This window comes from Malus sylvestris, chromosome 11 (assembly GCF_916048215.2).
Source record: "Malus sylvestris chromosome 11, drMalSylv7.2, whole genome shotgun sequence".
NCBI classification, from domain to species: Eukaryota; Viridiplantae; Streptophyta; class Magnoliopsida; order Rosales; family Rosaceae; genus Malus; species Malus sylvestris.
Genome location: NC_062270.1, coordinates 2,970,352 through 2,984,596, shown reverse-complemented (window position 1 = coordinate 2,984,596; position 14,245 = coordinate 2,970,352). Strand labels below are relative to the sequence as shown.

The window sequence follows — 14,245 nt, the reverse complement described above, 5'->3', positions numbered from 1 at the left end:
CGAAGGCCACACAGCCAAACACGTGAGGTGGAAGATTAGGAACTGTAGGAGCATCAATAAATGAAGAAAGAGTTTGGAGCAATGTCTGAAAGTTGACTAATTAATGTTCATATAATGTGATAGTATCATTAGCTAAGAGGCCACATAGAATGTCGGTACTGCATGGCACAAAAGCAGTGTAAAATCTACATGTTTAGGCAATATCATCACACTTGAGAATTGGAAATGCACAAACACTGACTGCACACACATTGCACACACTCACACACCGAAATTCATATTATGATCCAGAAGCTTTCAAACTATGCATCAAAAGCAAAAGCTAGATATAAGAAATGAAAATGAAAAAAAAAAACAGAATGAAAGCTAACATATGTCTTGGCCAACATTTTTGTAAGATATAGATACCAATCCATTGGACTCCAAACACCAAATAGTTACGAATTTAGCTAAAGAGTCTTAGCCACAAAAATCCTATTAATGAATCTCAAAATTATATATATATATATATATATATATATATATATATATATGTACACACACACTAAATGAGTAACTTTTCAGTTAATTTCGTTTGTGTCATTTTCACTGTTCCTTCGCCAGTGTGTTTCCCTTTTTACCCTTATTTTGTTTCTGTGGACACTGTTTATTGTACATTGTACTTGCACTTTTACCCTTGCTTCTTTCTTTCATTCCACTTCTGCCTGAAGGAGGCTTCAGAAACTAGACTCTTCCAATTTTGTCCCTTCTTGGTTTTGTTTACTTCGTTTCTGCCACAACAGACATCTCTCTAAATTTTTTATATAATTTTGATTTTGCCTCTTCTCGACTCTCACTCTTCTGCTTCATTTTTGTCTCCCTAGGAAGGGAAAGATCTGGATGTACACGTGTGGATCATCTAGGAAGGAAAAGAGGTTAAAGGTACGCGTGTTGATCATCTGGGATGGAAGGGAGTCCCTCTCATTCCACTCTCTCTCAAAAATCTCAAAAGTAAAAAGGTACCCACATGGAAGAGACATCCTAATTATCCCTCTAATTGTTTTATACCATTTCCTCTCTGCCTGTGCCCACAATCAAATACACCACCTCTACCTCTCTCTCCGTGTGGGTCTCTCTTCTCATCCAAGGAAGATGCAAAAACTGTCAGTAGAGCTTCCAACAACACAGACTATTTCTCACTGTGAACCATCAAAGCATTCTGATTTGCAATTTGACAGCCTGCAACCATCAGATGAAGATTTAGATGAAGAAAAAGGTTGGAATTTGGACGGTTGTTTAATCTGATTGGGTTTTTTTTTTTTTAGGAAAATTGGTGTGCGAATTTGAGGGTTTTTGTGTACAACCTTGCAAACCCCTTCTGATTAAGGTCTCTGAATGTTTTTTCTTTCAAATCTTTTCTTCTTTTTTTTTTTTTTGATGATTTGTGTGTGGCTGTTCCATCTAATTCGATTTTTCGTTTTAGGAAATCTTCCTCGATTGATGTAAAATTACGGAAAAATTAGGTTCTCATCCTTCATTTTTCAATTTTTGATCAAAGTCCTTAGGTATTACTAACATCATTAATTATTTCAATAATAAAATATTTTTTTTATTTCTAAATATATTCATTTAATGTTAAAAATATTACAATTAGTATATTTATATTTATGACTAAATTTTTTTATCATATATTTTTAGTTTTAGTTTGTACCCATTTTTTATTTGTAATTCTTTTTTAATTTGTACCAATTTTCTTTTCAGTTTTAATTTGTACCCATATATTAATTTCTTTTTGTGCCCATAGTTTTTAAAGTTTATTTGTATTTGTACCCATATTTTTTTTATATTTGTACTTTTTTTTTTGCTAAATGTACCCATGCTAATTATATGTACCCGTTCATGTAAAACTTTTTAATCTTAAAATGTACTCATTCTTAAATATTTCAATTTGTTATATGTAAAATGTACCCCTTTTTATATAAAATCTATTCAATTTTTTTCTAATTCATTTTTAAACTTATATGGGTACATTAATTCTTTTTTCTTTGATTTTAAAATGTATCCATGTCAAGTTTAATCGAAGAAATTTATTAATGTTATTAAGCCTAATATCTTTTTTTTTTGTGATTTTGAAGAATGTACCCATGTTTTGATACAATAATTTTTTTGGTTAATTTTGATGAATGTACCCATGTTTATATATATACACACACAATAGTATATTTATATTTTAATATTTTTAATCCCACAAATTATGGTTTTTTATTTGAAATCTCATTTATATAAACAACTAAAATTTCTAATTTTTAATTTAAAAAATATAGTAACGTACGTAGAAATAAATTATCATATTAATTTCAGGGTCCTTGATAAAAAATTAAAAACCAACAAGGTTTTAATCAAAGTGTCACAGCCCGTCCCGAAATAAATTATCGAGGACATGAATTGACTATTTTACCCTCGGATATGAGCGTTGTGGTGTATTATATATGTAAGTATTGGTCCAAACTTGTATTTCCCTAATCTTTGGAACAAAAATTGGAATTTGGTTTTGTGGTTTTGGTTGGTGACCACGTGGACCACACACACACACACAAATTCCTTCTCTCTCTTCTCTCCCGTGCTCTCTCTCTCTTGGACCCTCTCTCTCTCCTTCCCTCACGTACGGACGAACACCATACTCGCACTTCAAGCATGGATTGACGTTAAGAAGGTAAGATTTGAACTCCTTGCTTGTCCCTGAGTTCATATATGTCATTTTTAGGACTTGAAACCGTGAAAAACCCGAGAAACCATAACCTCCGATTTGAGGTATTATTCATGCAAACGTAAAATCTCATGTTTTTGTGGATTTCAAGCTTATAGGTAGCTTAAGGAGGTCTTCACGAGTCTAGGAGTGGTTCATTGGATGATTTTGGACGTCGGAATAGCGAGAACGATGAGTTTTAAGTTTGGCCGGATTATCGAGGCTTTTTCCGGCGAGTTTCCGGCAAGTTCAAGGCTCAACTCAAGTACGGTTTGATTCGTCTTGGTGAGATCTTCAAAATGGTTCAAATTTCATTAAGTTTGGTGTTGAAATGAAGGAGAAATAAGGGTTAGAAGTTTTTCCAGAAACCGGCGAACAATCGCCGACGTCTGGTGACTCGTCGGGGAAGAAGGGGTATATTCCGTCAGTTTTGATAGAATATGCTAACGGCGTAAGGTGACGCTGTTAGTTTTAGACGGAATATTCTCTAACGCCGTTACTGCCACCGTTAGTGTGCCAGGCACGTGCTCTCGAGTGGGTGGTCGGAAATTTTTTCTAAAAATATGGGGATGTTCGTGGAGTTATGTAGATCACATTGGTATATTCAAACATCTCATTTGAGCATTGTATGAGAAGTTATTAGTTAGTTTTGTCTATGTACTTTAAATAACGTTTTTATAGTTAATTCGCATACAGGCGAGACTTATCCCGATGACGACCGCGTTCAAGGGCGACTCGAGGGCTACGATCCTTCGACATACCAGTGAGTGGGCTTTTGGTTTTCAATATATACTTATATACTTGATAATTTCCTAGAAAAATACGTTTAAATGAAGTATGCCTTGAATGCCATGCATATAAATTTATATTTGGTATATGAATTAGTACATGATGCATATATATAATTGTGGTGATGTGGACGCTCAGGTAAGCCCAGGTGAGTTATGAATTATGAATGTGAATAACGGTTGTGATTATTTGAGAAGTATTAAGCTCATAAACCTGCACCTAGGGTGTTAATGATTAGCCAGAGATATGGCACATGCCTGTTATTATTATGTCACCTCCCACACCATATGCTCACATTGGATCCAATTTAGGTGCACATTCTTGTCGTACAGACCTTTACTATCGTTTCGACTCGTAGGTGACTAGCGAATTATCGTCCAGCTAGCATGAGAGAGTATAATTGAGCATAATTATATTACACTTAATCTTGTCGTACAGATCCCTTTTTAGTGGTTCCGACTTATGTGCGGTGTAGTGCCGTATATGTCATAGTAGTGACTCCGGCTAGATTGACTAATGAGCTATGAATTCAGCCGTACAGACTTATGCAAGGGTTCCGGCTAATATGATACCTTCCATGAAATTATTCTCACCTGAATTACTTATTTCATTTTACGTTTTGGCATGGCATACTTATGAATATGATTATATGAGGCATGATTTGAATTGATATATATATATGCATATGCTTATATTCTAATTCTGGGAAAATTATACATGTTTTATGGCAAGGGATTAGAAATATTGAGAAATGAAATGGTTTTGTAAAACATTTGTTTTTGCCCACTCACATTTTTTGTTTTGCGTCCCTCCAGGTTTTAGGTAAGCTTGCTGTTGGTGGCTTTGATGACTTTGGCAATTCTAGCATATTAAAATAATTGTAGGACATCTTATGGTACTGTATAATTAGTACTTGTCCTACTGGACTGCACCTAAACTTTATATGCTCTGCTTAGGAGTATTTACTTTTGTATCTCACTTCTAACACCTCTAGTTTATTAGTGCACTTTAGTAACTTTGGTTTTTATTTACTCGAATATTTCTTACCTTAATTGCTTCCGCACTGTGCACATATCTACGTCACTCTCATGTGACGACCAGCATACCTTGATCTCGGTCGGGGTGTGTCACAAAGAATATTCATAGCTAAGGACCGCATCCAAAATCTTCCTAAAATTAAAGTCCTTTGTTTTTTCTCTCTAAAACTCTATTTTACCGTGTTGTTTCTGTTGCAGCTGGCGGTGTTTGCTTGGTTTTGTGCTCTGGTCTCAGAAATTGAAGTTTTTTTTTTTTTTTGTGGTTTCGTGCTATCTTTAACTCCAAGTGGAAAGTCCAGGGAGCAAAAAATGGACAATCACAATTATTATTGGTATTTATATTTAATTTTTAACTCAGTTTAATTAATTAATTTTTTCACCAATTAATTTGAATTATGTGGTGAAATGATCATATATAATTAAGTTTATTAGTTTGCTATTTTTTTTGCGTGTGTTGTAGTAGGGGGATCGAATTTCAAGTATTTTTTAGGGTGTGTAAAAAGGTTGAGCGGAGGCACGAAAATTCCTTGGGTAAAGCTCCTCTACCCTTCTCCATCTTTTAAAACGAAGCCTTTAAGCACACAACTTCGTTTTTCCAAGTATTTGTTATGTGCTGTTGTCAAGAGTCATCAGTTTTTAGGTACACAAGTGATCGTATGGATTAGAATTTGATGAAATTACATTGATTGTACAACTGTTATTTCTTTAGTTACTGTTGATTGTACAATGTGATTCCGTTTTTACCCCTTTTTTGTTTCTTTGGTCTTTTCGCTCTTTAGTCTTCTGCTTGGTTTTTGTCTCTCTGAGAAGGGAATAATCTAGATGTACACGTGTGGGTCATCTAGGAAAGGAAAGGTAGAATATACACGTGTTCATTCATCTGGGGATGGGTGGGAGACTAGACAAGTTGGCTAATAAAGAAATTATTTGGTCTTTTTTTTTATCATCTACTTTTTCTCCATGTAGACAAAACACCCTACTTATTGGCACTATCTTGGGAATGTCTCCGCCTCATCTTCTTTTTCCGTTCGTCTTTCCTTGAGCCACTTTCCTCATGCCTGCTCTTCTCTCGCCTTGAGCCATTTTCTTCATATATGATCTTCTTCCCCACCTCCCCATTTTCTTTTCCTTTCTTACTTGACTTCTCTTTAAATGAAGCTTTCTTCTTCTTTCTTAATGATTGGCCATTGTCATTTGCAGCAGAATCATGTCCCCGCTGCAGGGGATCATCTTCATTATCTAACTGCCAATTGCCCAGTAATTCCCTCATTTCAAAAACAACCAAATCAAAGTTCAAATCAAAGTTGAAAAAATGAAGCATTCATTGGAACAAAGCAGTTGAAACAAGTTCAAAGAAGTTTAATAGCAAAAACCGGCGAAAAAATGTCTTGGAAAAAAAAAAACCAAAACATAAAACTGTTTCTGGAGAATAAAAAACATAACACTGTTTTTGAACAAAAAAAAAAACTCAGATATAGTGTTTGTTTTGTTTGTGCACAAACACTATATCTGGAAAGAAAAGAACCAAAATCCAGAAACAGTGACTTAAATTCTAGAAATAGTGACTTAAATTTTAGAAACAGTGACTTAGATTCCAGAAACAATGATTTGATTCCAGAAACAGTGACTTAAATTCCAGAAATAATGACTTAGATTTCAAAAACAGTGATTTAATTTCAGAAATAGTCTATGTTTTAATCTTTGACTGTTTCTTTTCTTTCATGCATCAATTGATTATATTTAAGAAATATGGTGTTTATTTTGCTTTGAATCCAAATATAGTGAATTTCTCTATTTCTTTTCTAGCTTACATTTAAGAAACAATGATTTAGATTCCATAAACAATGATTTAGATTCCATAAACAGTAACTTAGATTCCAGAAACAGTGTTACTTAAAATCCAGAAACAGTGACCCGTCATTATTATTGAATAGCATGCAGATTTCAAATTTATTTTCTGGAGAAACAAACGATGAACTCCACTGGCGATGAAAAATTGAAAAACGATACCTCGAATACACTATGAATAATAACGACAATCACATTTCAACGAAATAATACAAAATATAAATTAAATAACATGATGATCTATATTTTTGTTTCAAAGAAAAAGAAGAAGGTTTGCAAAACAACGATGAACTCCATTAACGACGAAAATCTGGAATCAACTTAAAAAAGTTAGGGATAAAATCGACAAATCATAATTTATTATAGTTGGACTATTTTTCGTTGGACTACTTTAATATGGGTCTTGTACTAATCATTAAACAAAACTTATAACATGGTTTTTTTATTAAAACTAAAACTTTTCAAACCCTTTTCATTAGTTCTCTTATTTTTAAAAGCCAACAAATACTTTAAATAAACAATCAAATCTTTATGTATTGTGAGATGTAATAGTGGTGGTTGTTATCATTACAAAGTGATGAAAAAGAGAATGGTCAACAGTACACCCTGTTTTAGTGTAAATAATAAATAAATATAAATATGTATAATAATCTTGAATTGGAAAGCTGCACTTGTTTTTTCTATCCTTGTGAGATTTTTCTTCCGTTAAATCAGGCTTTTGTTGGGTGTGTGAGAATCAGTGTTCTAAAAAACGGCCTAGACGGCCGCCTAGGCGCTAGGCGGAGGGTGGCCGAGGCGTTTTATTGCAAAACGGTGGGAAAAAGCGGATGGGCTCTAGGCAGAGCTAGGCTTTTTTTTTCTTTTTTATTTTGAAATTGAAAAAAAAAATCATATCTTTATTCTAACTTTCTAAGTTCCTGTTCCCTACATGCACCTATGTTTATACCTTGAAATTTTGTTAATTTTATAGAATAGGTGTGTATCAACTTAAATTCTTGGATGTTAAAGACAATTACTATATTTCCTTATTTTCCTCCTATTTTGCATTTTATGTGGTTTTAAATTGTGAACTTGTTGTACATGTGTCATCCTACAATACTCCTCACTATGGTTATATGGCATATATGCTTAATATGTTTTTAAAATTTTGGACTTGTTGAATACTCTTTTTTCATTTTATTGTTCTTGTATTATCTTATTCTTAGATTTCATACAAGTATAATTTTTTGTAAGTGTCAATATACACTTATTTACAAGAAATTAACTAAATCCGCCTAGGTGCTAGGCGCTAGCCCGCCGCCCGACTAGCGCCTAGCATTTTTTAGAACCTTGGTGAGAATGTGAAAAGTTTGCCTCTTTGTGTTATTTAAATGTTTTTACTTAGTAGGCTTATATCAAACAATATTAACAACTAGACATTTGTCGTATTAGTATCGTTAGTACCCACATAATGACTTTGGACATTTATTTTATTAGCAATGGACATACTATGGAATTGATTTTCTTTATAATATCCATATGGATAAGGACTTGTTCCTTTTATTAGCAATTATATGAAGTAGGCATATTATACAATACAAGTTATACATTCATTTAGTAAATATTGAGTTTATTTTTATCGAATAGTGTCATTTGATTCAGGTTTAATCTTCTTAATTGTTTGTATTTCGAAAATTGATTTCAATGGTCTTTTATGAATTTTTTTTTTTTTTGCTTACATAATTATGTGCTGCTTTAGGGACACCTATTGCAGTGGGCACAACTTATGAGACTCAGAAGGAATGATGACTGCTCCTTCCTTTTCCAGATGATCCCGTGCTTAATGATCGTGAGTTTGAAAATCTTTGGCAATGATTTCAAAACAAAGAAATTTTTTGTTGTTAGTATTCCATCGACAGTTAATGAAGGTTTGTTGTAATTTTTTTTCCTCTGTTGGATGTGTTCTAATGCTATGTTTTCTATTGCACAATTGATGAATTGTTCTCTTATCTTTCAAACATAATCTTTCATACAATTTTCAATCCCGCAGCAGAGCACGGGTTGAAGTTTCTAGTTTTACCTAAACATTAAAATAGTAATGAAGCTCAAAATATTCCCTAATCACCGAAACCCACAGTACATGTCGTCTACCCAACAAAGATAAATTAAAAATAACAATTCAAGATCAATAAGAACTTTGTGAACTGCAACGATTAAAAGTGCAGGAAAAACACTAATCTAGATAAACAAAAGAAAGTGCACACATTAAAGAGCACCCAAAAGCGAAACACTTGCAAGGCTGTCAAACAAATTTTAGTTCAAAGGTTTGAACCCATTGATCTAACTGCAAACATACAAAGGATAGAAGAGAAAATGCAAGAGAAAATGCAGAAGAGAAAATCCAAAAATAAGAATGCCCCATGATTATATTTTGCATTTATACCAATTGCATATTTAAAATCCAAACATGAAAGCTTTAGAAAAATAAATAAAAATTTCATATAACTAAATAGGTTGTGAACATGCAATCAGGGCACATAATTATATACCTAAAAATGGTAAGGAACCAGCTTCTTCCTCCCAAAACCTGAGTTTCTGAAATTTCCGAAGAAAATAAATCCTTTAGCAATTCAGAAAAATTCGAAGACCAAATCTGATTAAATTCTGGTTAAATGAGCCAAATGAGCAAAAGTTTCCCATCATCTCCCACCAACTCCATATTAAGTGGAGGTTTGTCTGGCCAAAACAATTGTAATACCGTATCGGGTGGGCAAACGAGACTTGGACCTGCACCGTTGACTTCCCACTTCTCTCACAACTCCCACTCTCGGTCTGTCTCTCTCACCTCGATTATCTGTCTCTCGACTCGACTTGGACTCTGGACTCTCAGACCCAAATTCGCAGCGCAGAGCTCCGTTCGTCCGTCCAACCACCACCATCATATTTTCTCAACTCGAGCACTCCTGACCACTATCTGTGTTCCGAATCCTCAGTTTTAAGGTATTCAAGAATTAGGGATTTTGAGTTCTTGACCCCTGTTCCAAATATTGTTTTTGTTTTCATTTTGGTTGAATTTAGGGGAGAACGAATTTAATGATTAACTTGCTGCTGACCCATAAATTTACTGCTCTAACCCACGCGTAAATTTTCCTATGTATTATTTTCTTTGTTTGACCTTTTCTTTTCACGATTCTATTCACTCTTTCTAATGGCTCTCTCACTCGAGTTTAATACCCAAAACTCTATTTTTCTATATTTTTTTCTTCCTTTTTTCCTATCCCATTTTTTTTCTCGATTTGGTGTCATTCTTCAGCTCCAAGATTCTCGGGGGCCGTTAATATTTTTTCAGTTCCGTTGTCAAAGTTTCAATCAAGTTTTCGGGGGTTTAAGAAATATTTTTATTTTGTGAAGGAGTGACAATTTGAGATTTGGCGGGATATCCAGTTGGAGAAGCACTTGAGTAGGGGTTGGGAGAGGGAGAGGGAGGCGAATGCAAAGGTGGAAGAGTGGGAGATTGATTTGGCAAAGTTGGATATAAGACATGTTATTGCTCATGGAACCTATGGCACCGTGTATCGCGGTGCATACGATAGCCAAGATGTTGCAGGTACTTTGATTTCTCTGAAGGCTTCAATTCGTTTTTAATTCTTTTTCGTTGTTGCAGTTTTCGTGATGTGCAGGATTTGTTTGCATGCCTAAGTTTTCCATGTTTGAGACTTTAAAACATAGTTTAGTGGTCAATGGGTTTCACCAGAAATGGAACGGAATTGAGAAATTTTACAGTTTGTTGAGTTGGTGGACGCCTAGACGGTAAGCCATCATCTATAATTGTTTAGTATAGTATCAAGGGCTCGTTTGGGATTGTTGTATTGCAGAATTTGCTATAGTGACTGTGTATTAGATGGTTAATGAATCCATATATTGGGAATGGTTTTAGCATGCTGAACTCCGATTTCAAACTTTCATTGTTATTAGACTTAGGGGTTTACTTCATTGCACAAAAGAATACATGTGATTGTTTGCCTAAGTATAGATACAAATTTACAACTACATAAATTTTTTTGATTGAATGTAAGAAGGCGGTGTTATTTGATTGAATAATGAACTCCCAACTAGACTTGGCATTTGTGTCGTGTTTTCCGTGTTCGTGTCGTTTTCGTGTCATACCCGATATCTTAACGGGTCGTGTCGTGTAACACCCGTTAAAATAAACGGGTAAAATGACCCGATCCAAAATCGACCCGATAATATTAACGGGTAATATGACCCGACCCGTTACCCGTTAAGGAAAATATAATTTAAACCAATAAATAATTAAATAAAAAACATAATAGATTCCCCTTGCTGCAAATTGGATTAGAATTCTAACATCAAGGTTTTTGTAGTTCCTTGATGGCAAGCCATACGACAGGAAATGCGATGTCTATAGTTTTGGTTTTTGCTTGTGGGAAATCTATTGCTGCGACATGCCTTATCCTAATCTAAGTTTTGCTGATGTCTCATCTGCAGTAGTGCGACAGGTTGGTTTGTTGTTGCACATACTGCTTTAATTTCTTTATCAGATTTTACTGCATATTTGTTTTGAAGTAGTGGAACTGATGTAGCAAAACTTGTCTGTCTTTGGCTTTTAAGCAATGTTGATCACCAATTGGTAGTCCTAATATTTTATGCTTGGATGGCAGAATTTACGACCAGAAATCCCAAGATGTTGTCCAAGCACATTGGCTAGCGTCATGCGAAAATGTTGGGATGCAAACCCGGATAATCTTCCTGAAATGGAAGAGGTAGTGAAAATGTTGTATGCAATAGATACTAGCAAGGGAGGCGGCATGATACCCGAAGACCAGTCTACCGGCTGTTTCTGTTTCAGCACACCTCGCGGTCCATAATCTTCTTTGTTTCGTGTAATATGCTTTTATAGATTGTGCAGTGCATATTAAGACCGGTTACCATTTCAGTGTTAGACTGCAGACAGCAGGCAGTCTTTGAATTATCAGTCACATCTCTGAATAATGCACCAACAGCATTTTTGAAAACCCATTTTGCTTGTGGCTCCTTCATTCTTATTGTAACTTAGTTTGGAAATCAAGTTTTTACTGCAATTGTGCTTTATTGATTTGTTGCAACCCTAAAGAAAAATGTCTTGTAGTTTTATTATGTTATTTTTACTGTCATGGTTTGGTAATATCTTGATGAGGCAGTTATTCTGTAAGCAAGACATTTATTCTTTATTAAATAACAGAATGTCGATATGGTGTAAATAAGATGTCGATCACAATTGTGAAATCCCATTCCTAGATTTCACTGTTATAATCTACGTATTTGTATTATTGAGATTTTATATTATTTTTCGAGAATTTATATTAATTTATTTGAATTTAAATTTCAATTAAACTAGTTACGAAGTTTGAAGTTTGGAAATTAATTATTTAAAATCCGTAGACCTTTGGAGGTCACAATTTATATTTTCAAATATATCTCGAAACCACGAATGCATAGGCGAAAGCCGTTTGCGAGTCCGGATTATAACGGTATAGTTACAGACGTTTGGAATTGTGTTACTAAACTATAGATTTTAGAAATTATTTAAACTCTCACTTTGAGGGAAAAAGCCCAAGAAGGTATGTGCTTTTGTGGCCAATCAGAAGTAAGGTTGAAGGGAGGACCAATCAAATTAAAAAGGGGGAAGGTTTCTTCCAAAAAAAAAAAAGGGGCTGCTGCTAACCTGTTTTGGGGCAAATTAGACCCGTTAACCTACAAACTTGACCCGCTTGTATCTCCTTCATCCGAGCTCCATTTTGGGTGATCTTGGTGTCCATGGAAAGCTCTTGACGAGCCCTACATATTTATAGTGTTAGATTTTCCATTTTTCTTATCCATTTTTCCAGTTTGAGACAGCAAAGTTCTGTGGGTTTCCGGCGATTTTGTCATTTTTTCGGTGATTCCGGCAACTATTTCCTTCGAGTGAGGTATGAAACTTCATCTACTCTTCATAATATTCAAGTTGATATGCTTGGTTCGTGCTTTTGTATTCATTTTAGAGATGGGTGTTTAGAACCCTAGAAATCCAGTTTTCTCCGGTGAATTTGGATGGTTTCCGGTTAGAATTTATCGTCGGTCTAGTTGTGAAAAGTATTTCCCTTGTTGAGCTCTAGCTACCATGTAAATTTGAGCTCATTTAGTTAATGTTGAAAATTCGGGGTTTCGAAACCCTCCACCTTGGCTACCACCGTGTGTGGCGGTGCGTGGGACCGTCCACGAGTGTTGTCTAAGTACCAAATACCTTCTAGTGACCCTGTGAATCTATGTCTAGCTCGGTTTCCCAAAATTCAGTTGTTTGGTGTGGTGATCAAATTGGACAGCCACTTGTTTGTGTAATTGACGACAATCCAACCGTTGGATCATAATGAAATTTAATATGTTATTCTAAAAGCATAATGTGACTTTGGGAAGTCATGGATCAGAAATCCGATGTGTGGATCTTTAGGATCAAATTACGTATAGTTGTGGACCCTATCGTTGACCGAGAGTTGACTTGTGGTCAACATGTCTCGAAACGTTCTAAATAATAAAATTAGTACTACGAGACTAATTGAAGTCTAGTGGGCCTATATTGGTTACATAGTGACATGAATATATGAGATATGATTATTATCTTAATTTCTTATATTGGTATCATTTGTGAATATGATTTGGTTTTATAAATATGATTTCTATTAAAATGTGATTTTTATATATTTAGCCATAGACCTATGCTTATTACATATGATTTGGCTTGTGTATTGATGTGTTTGTGATACATAAGTGTTTTGTTGATGCACAAAACCGGAGGGGTCTTGGAACAACGTAAATCCGACCGTGAATCTGCAAGAAAGTAAAGAACACAAGATGTATCGTGGTTCACCCCAATGTTTGGGCTACGTCCACACTGATATTGTATTTCTCTGTTTGTGAGAGGATGAGAGGGTGAGAGCTTCTGAGGGTGAGAGAGTTATTTCCCATGGCCTAAGAATTGGCCTCCTTAATGAGGAGAGCGAGGAGTCCTTTTATAAAATAAGGGCTCCTCACTTATTACATATTTGCCCCCTTCATTTATTACATAATTACATTTGAGTCCCCCGAGTATTCATACAAGGTCTAGATACGGAGGCCCTAAGTATGGTACAAACAGTAGTCCCACCAAGTCTTCAGCCAAGATAGTCTTTTGGCTGGAGACTTGAAATTTAGTCCATGTGTGGGCCGAAGTAACTAGATGTCGTCTAGAACTGATACTCGATATGAGGCGGTGCTCAATCTGAAATGATGTTTAACTAGAAGTAGCACATGTTGCGAGGCTGCTCGGTTTGTGGCTTATGTTGCCTTGGTTGGCTCGGCTTATGGCGTTAAAGGTGAGGGAGTCCATTTTATAGAATAAGGGCTCACTCATCAATACATGAATGATGGGCTAGAGTTGATGCTCTCTAATGATGGTGAGGGAGTCCCTTTTATAGAATAAGGGCTCGCTCCTCAATACATAAATGATGGGTTAGAGTTAATGATCGCGGCGAGGCAGTTGCTCAGCAGGCGGCGATGCTCTCTAATGATGGTGAGGGAGTCCCTTTTATAGAATAAGGGCTCGCTCCTCAATACATAAGTGATGGGCTAAGAGTCGATGCTCGCGGCGAGGCAGTTGCTCAGCAAACGGCGATGCTCTCTAATGAAAGTGAGGGAGTCCCTTTTATAAAATAAGGGCTCGCTCCTCAGTACATGAATAATGGGTGCTCTCTAATGAAAGTGAGGGAATCCCTTTTATAAAATAAGGGTTCGCTCCTCAGTACATGAATAATGGATGCTCTCTAATGAAAGTGAGGGAGTCCCTTTTATAGAA

General features: G+C 35.3%; 1 protein-coding gene and 2 long non-coding RNA genes across 7 annotated transcripts; all 3 read left to right on the top strand.

Moving 5' to 3' along the window:
• The first annotated feature begins 1,066 nt into the window (after nt 1–1,066).
• Nucleotides 1,067–5,567, top strand: LOC126588867 (uncharacterized). Of its 5 annotated transcripts, none has more exons than XR_007611645.1 (4): nt 1,068–1,366; nt 4,750–4,883; nt 5,015–5,082; nt 5,331–5,561. It is a non-coding gene; the product is annotated as an uncharacterized LOC126588867 (long non-coding RNA). The 5 variants fall into 5 exon arrangements; XR_007611642.1 differs by having other exon boundaries at nt 5,012–5,082; nt 5,331–5,560; XR_007611644.1 differs by having other exon boundaries at nt 1,067–1,366; nt 4,750–5,007; nt 5,055–5,566.
• LOC126588870 (uncharacterized) lies at nt 1,375–4,741 on the top strand. Its single transcript, XR_007611650.1, has 3 exons — nt 1,375–2,990; nt 3,422–3,488; nt 4,330–4,741. It is a non-coding gene; the product is annotated as an uncharacterized LOC126588870 (long non-coding RNA).
• A 3,396-nt stretch (nt 5,568–8,963) lies between the features above and the next one.
• On the top strand, nt 8,964–11,590 carry LOC126588860 (serine/threonine-protein kinase STY13-like). The gene is made up of 4 exons (XM_050254015.1): nt 8,964–9,378; nt 9,790–9,985; nt 10,764–10,898; nt 11,061–11,590. The coding sequence occupies exons 2-4, from the start codon at nt 9,920–9,922 to the stop codon at nt 11,265–11,267; spliced, it is 408 nt and encodes a 135-aa protein (XP_050109972.1). The 5' UTR covers nt 8,964–9,378; nt 9,790–9,919; the 3' UTR covers nt 11,268–11,590.
• The last annotated feature ends 2,655 nt before the right edge of the window (nt 11,591–14,245 follow it).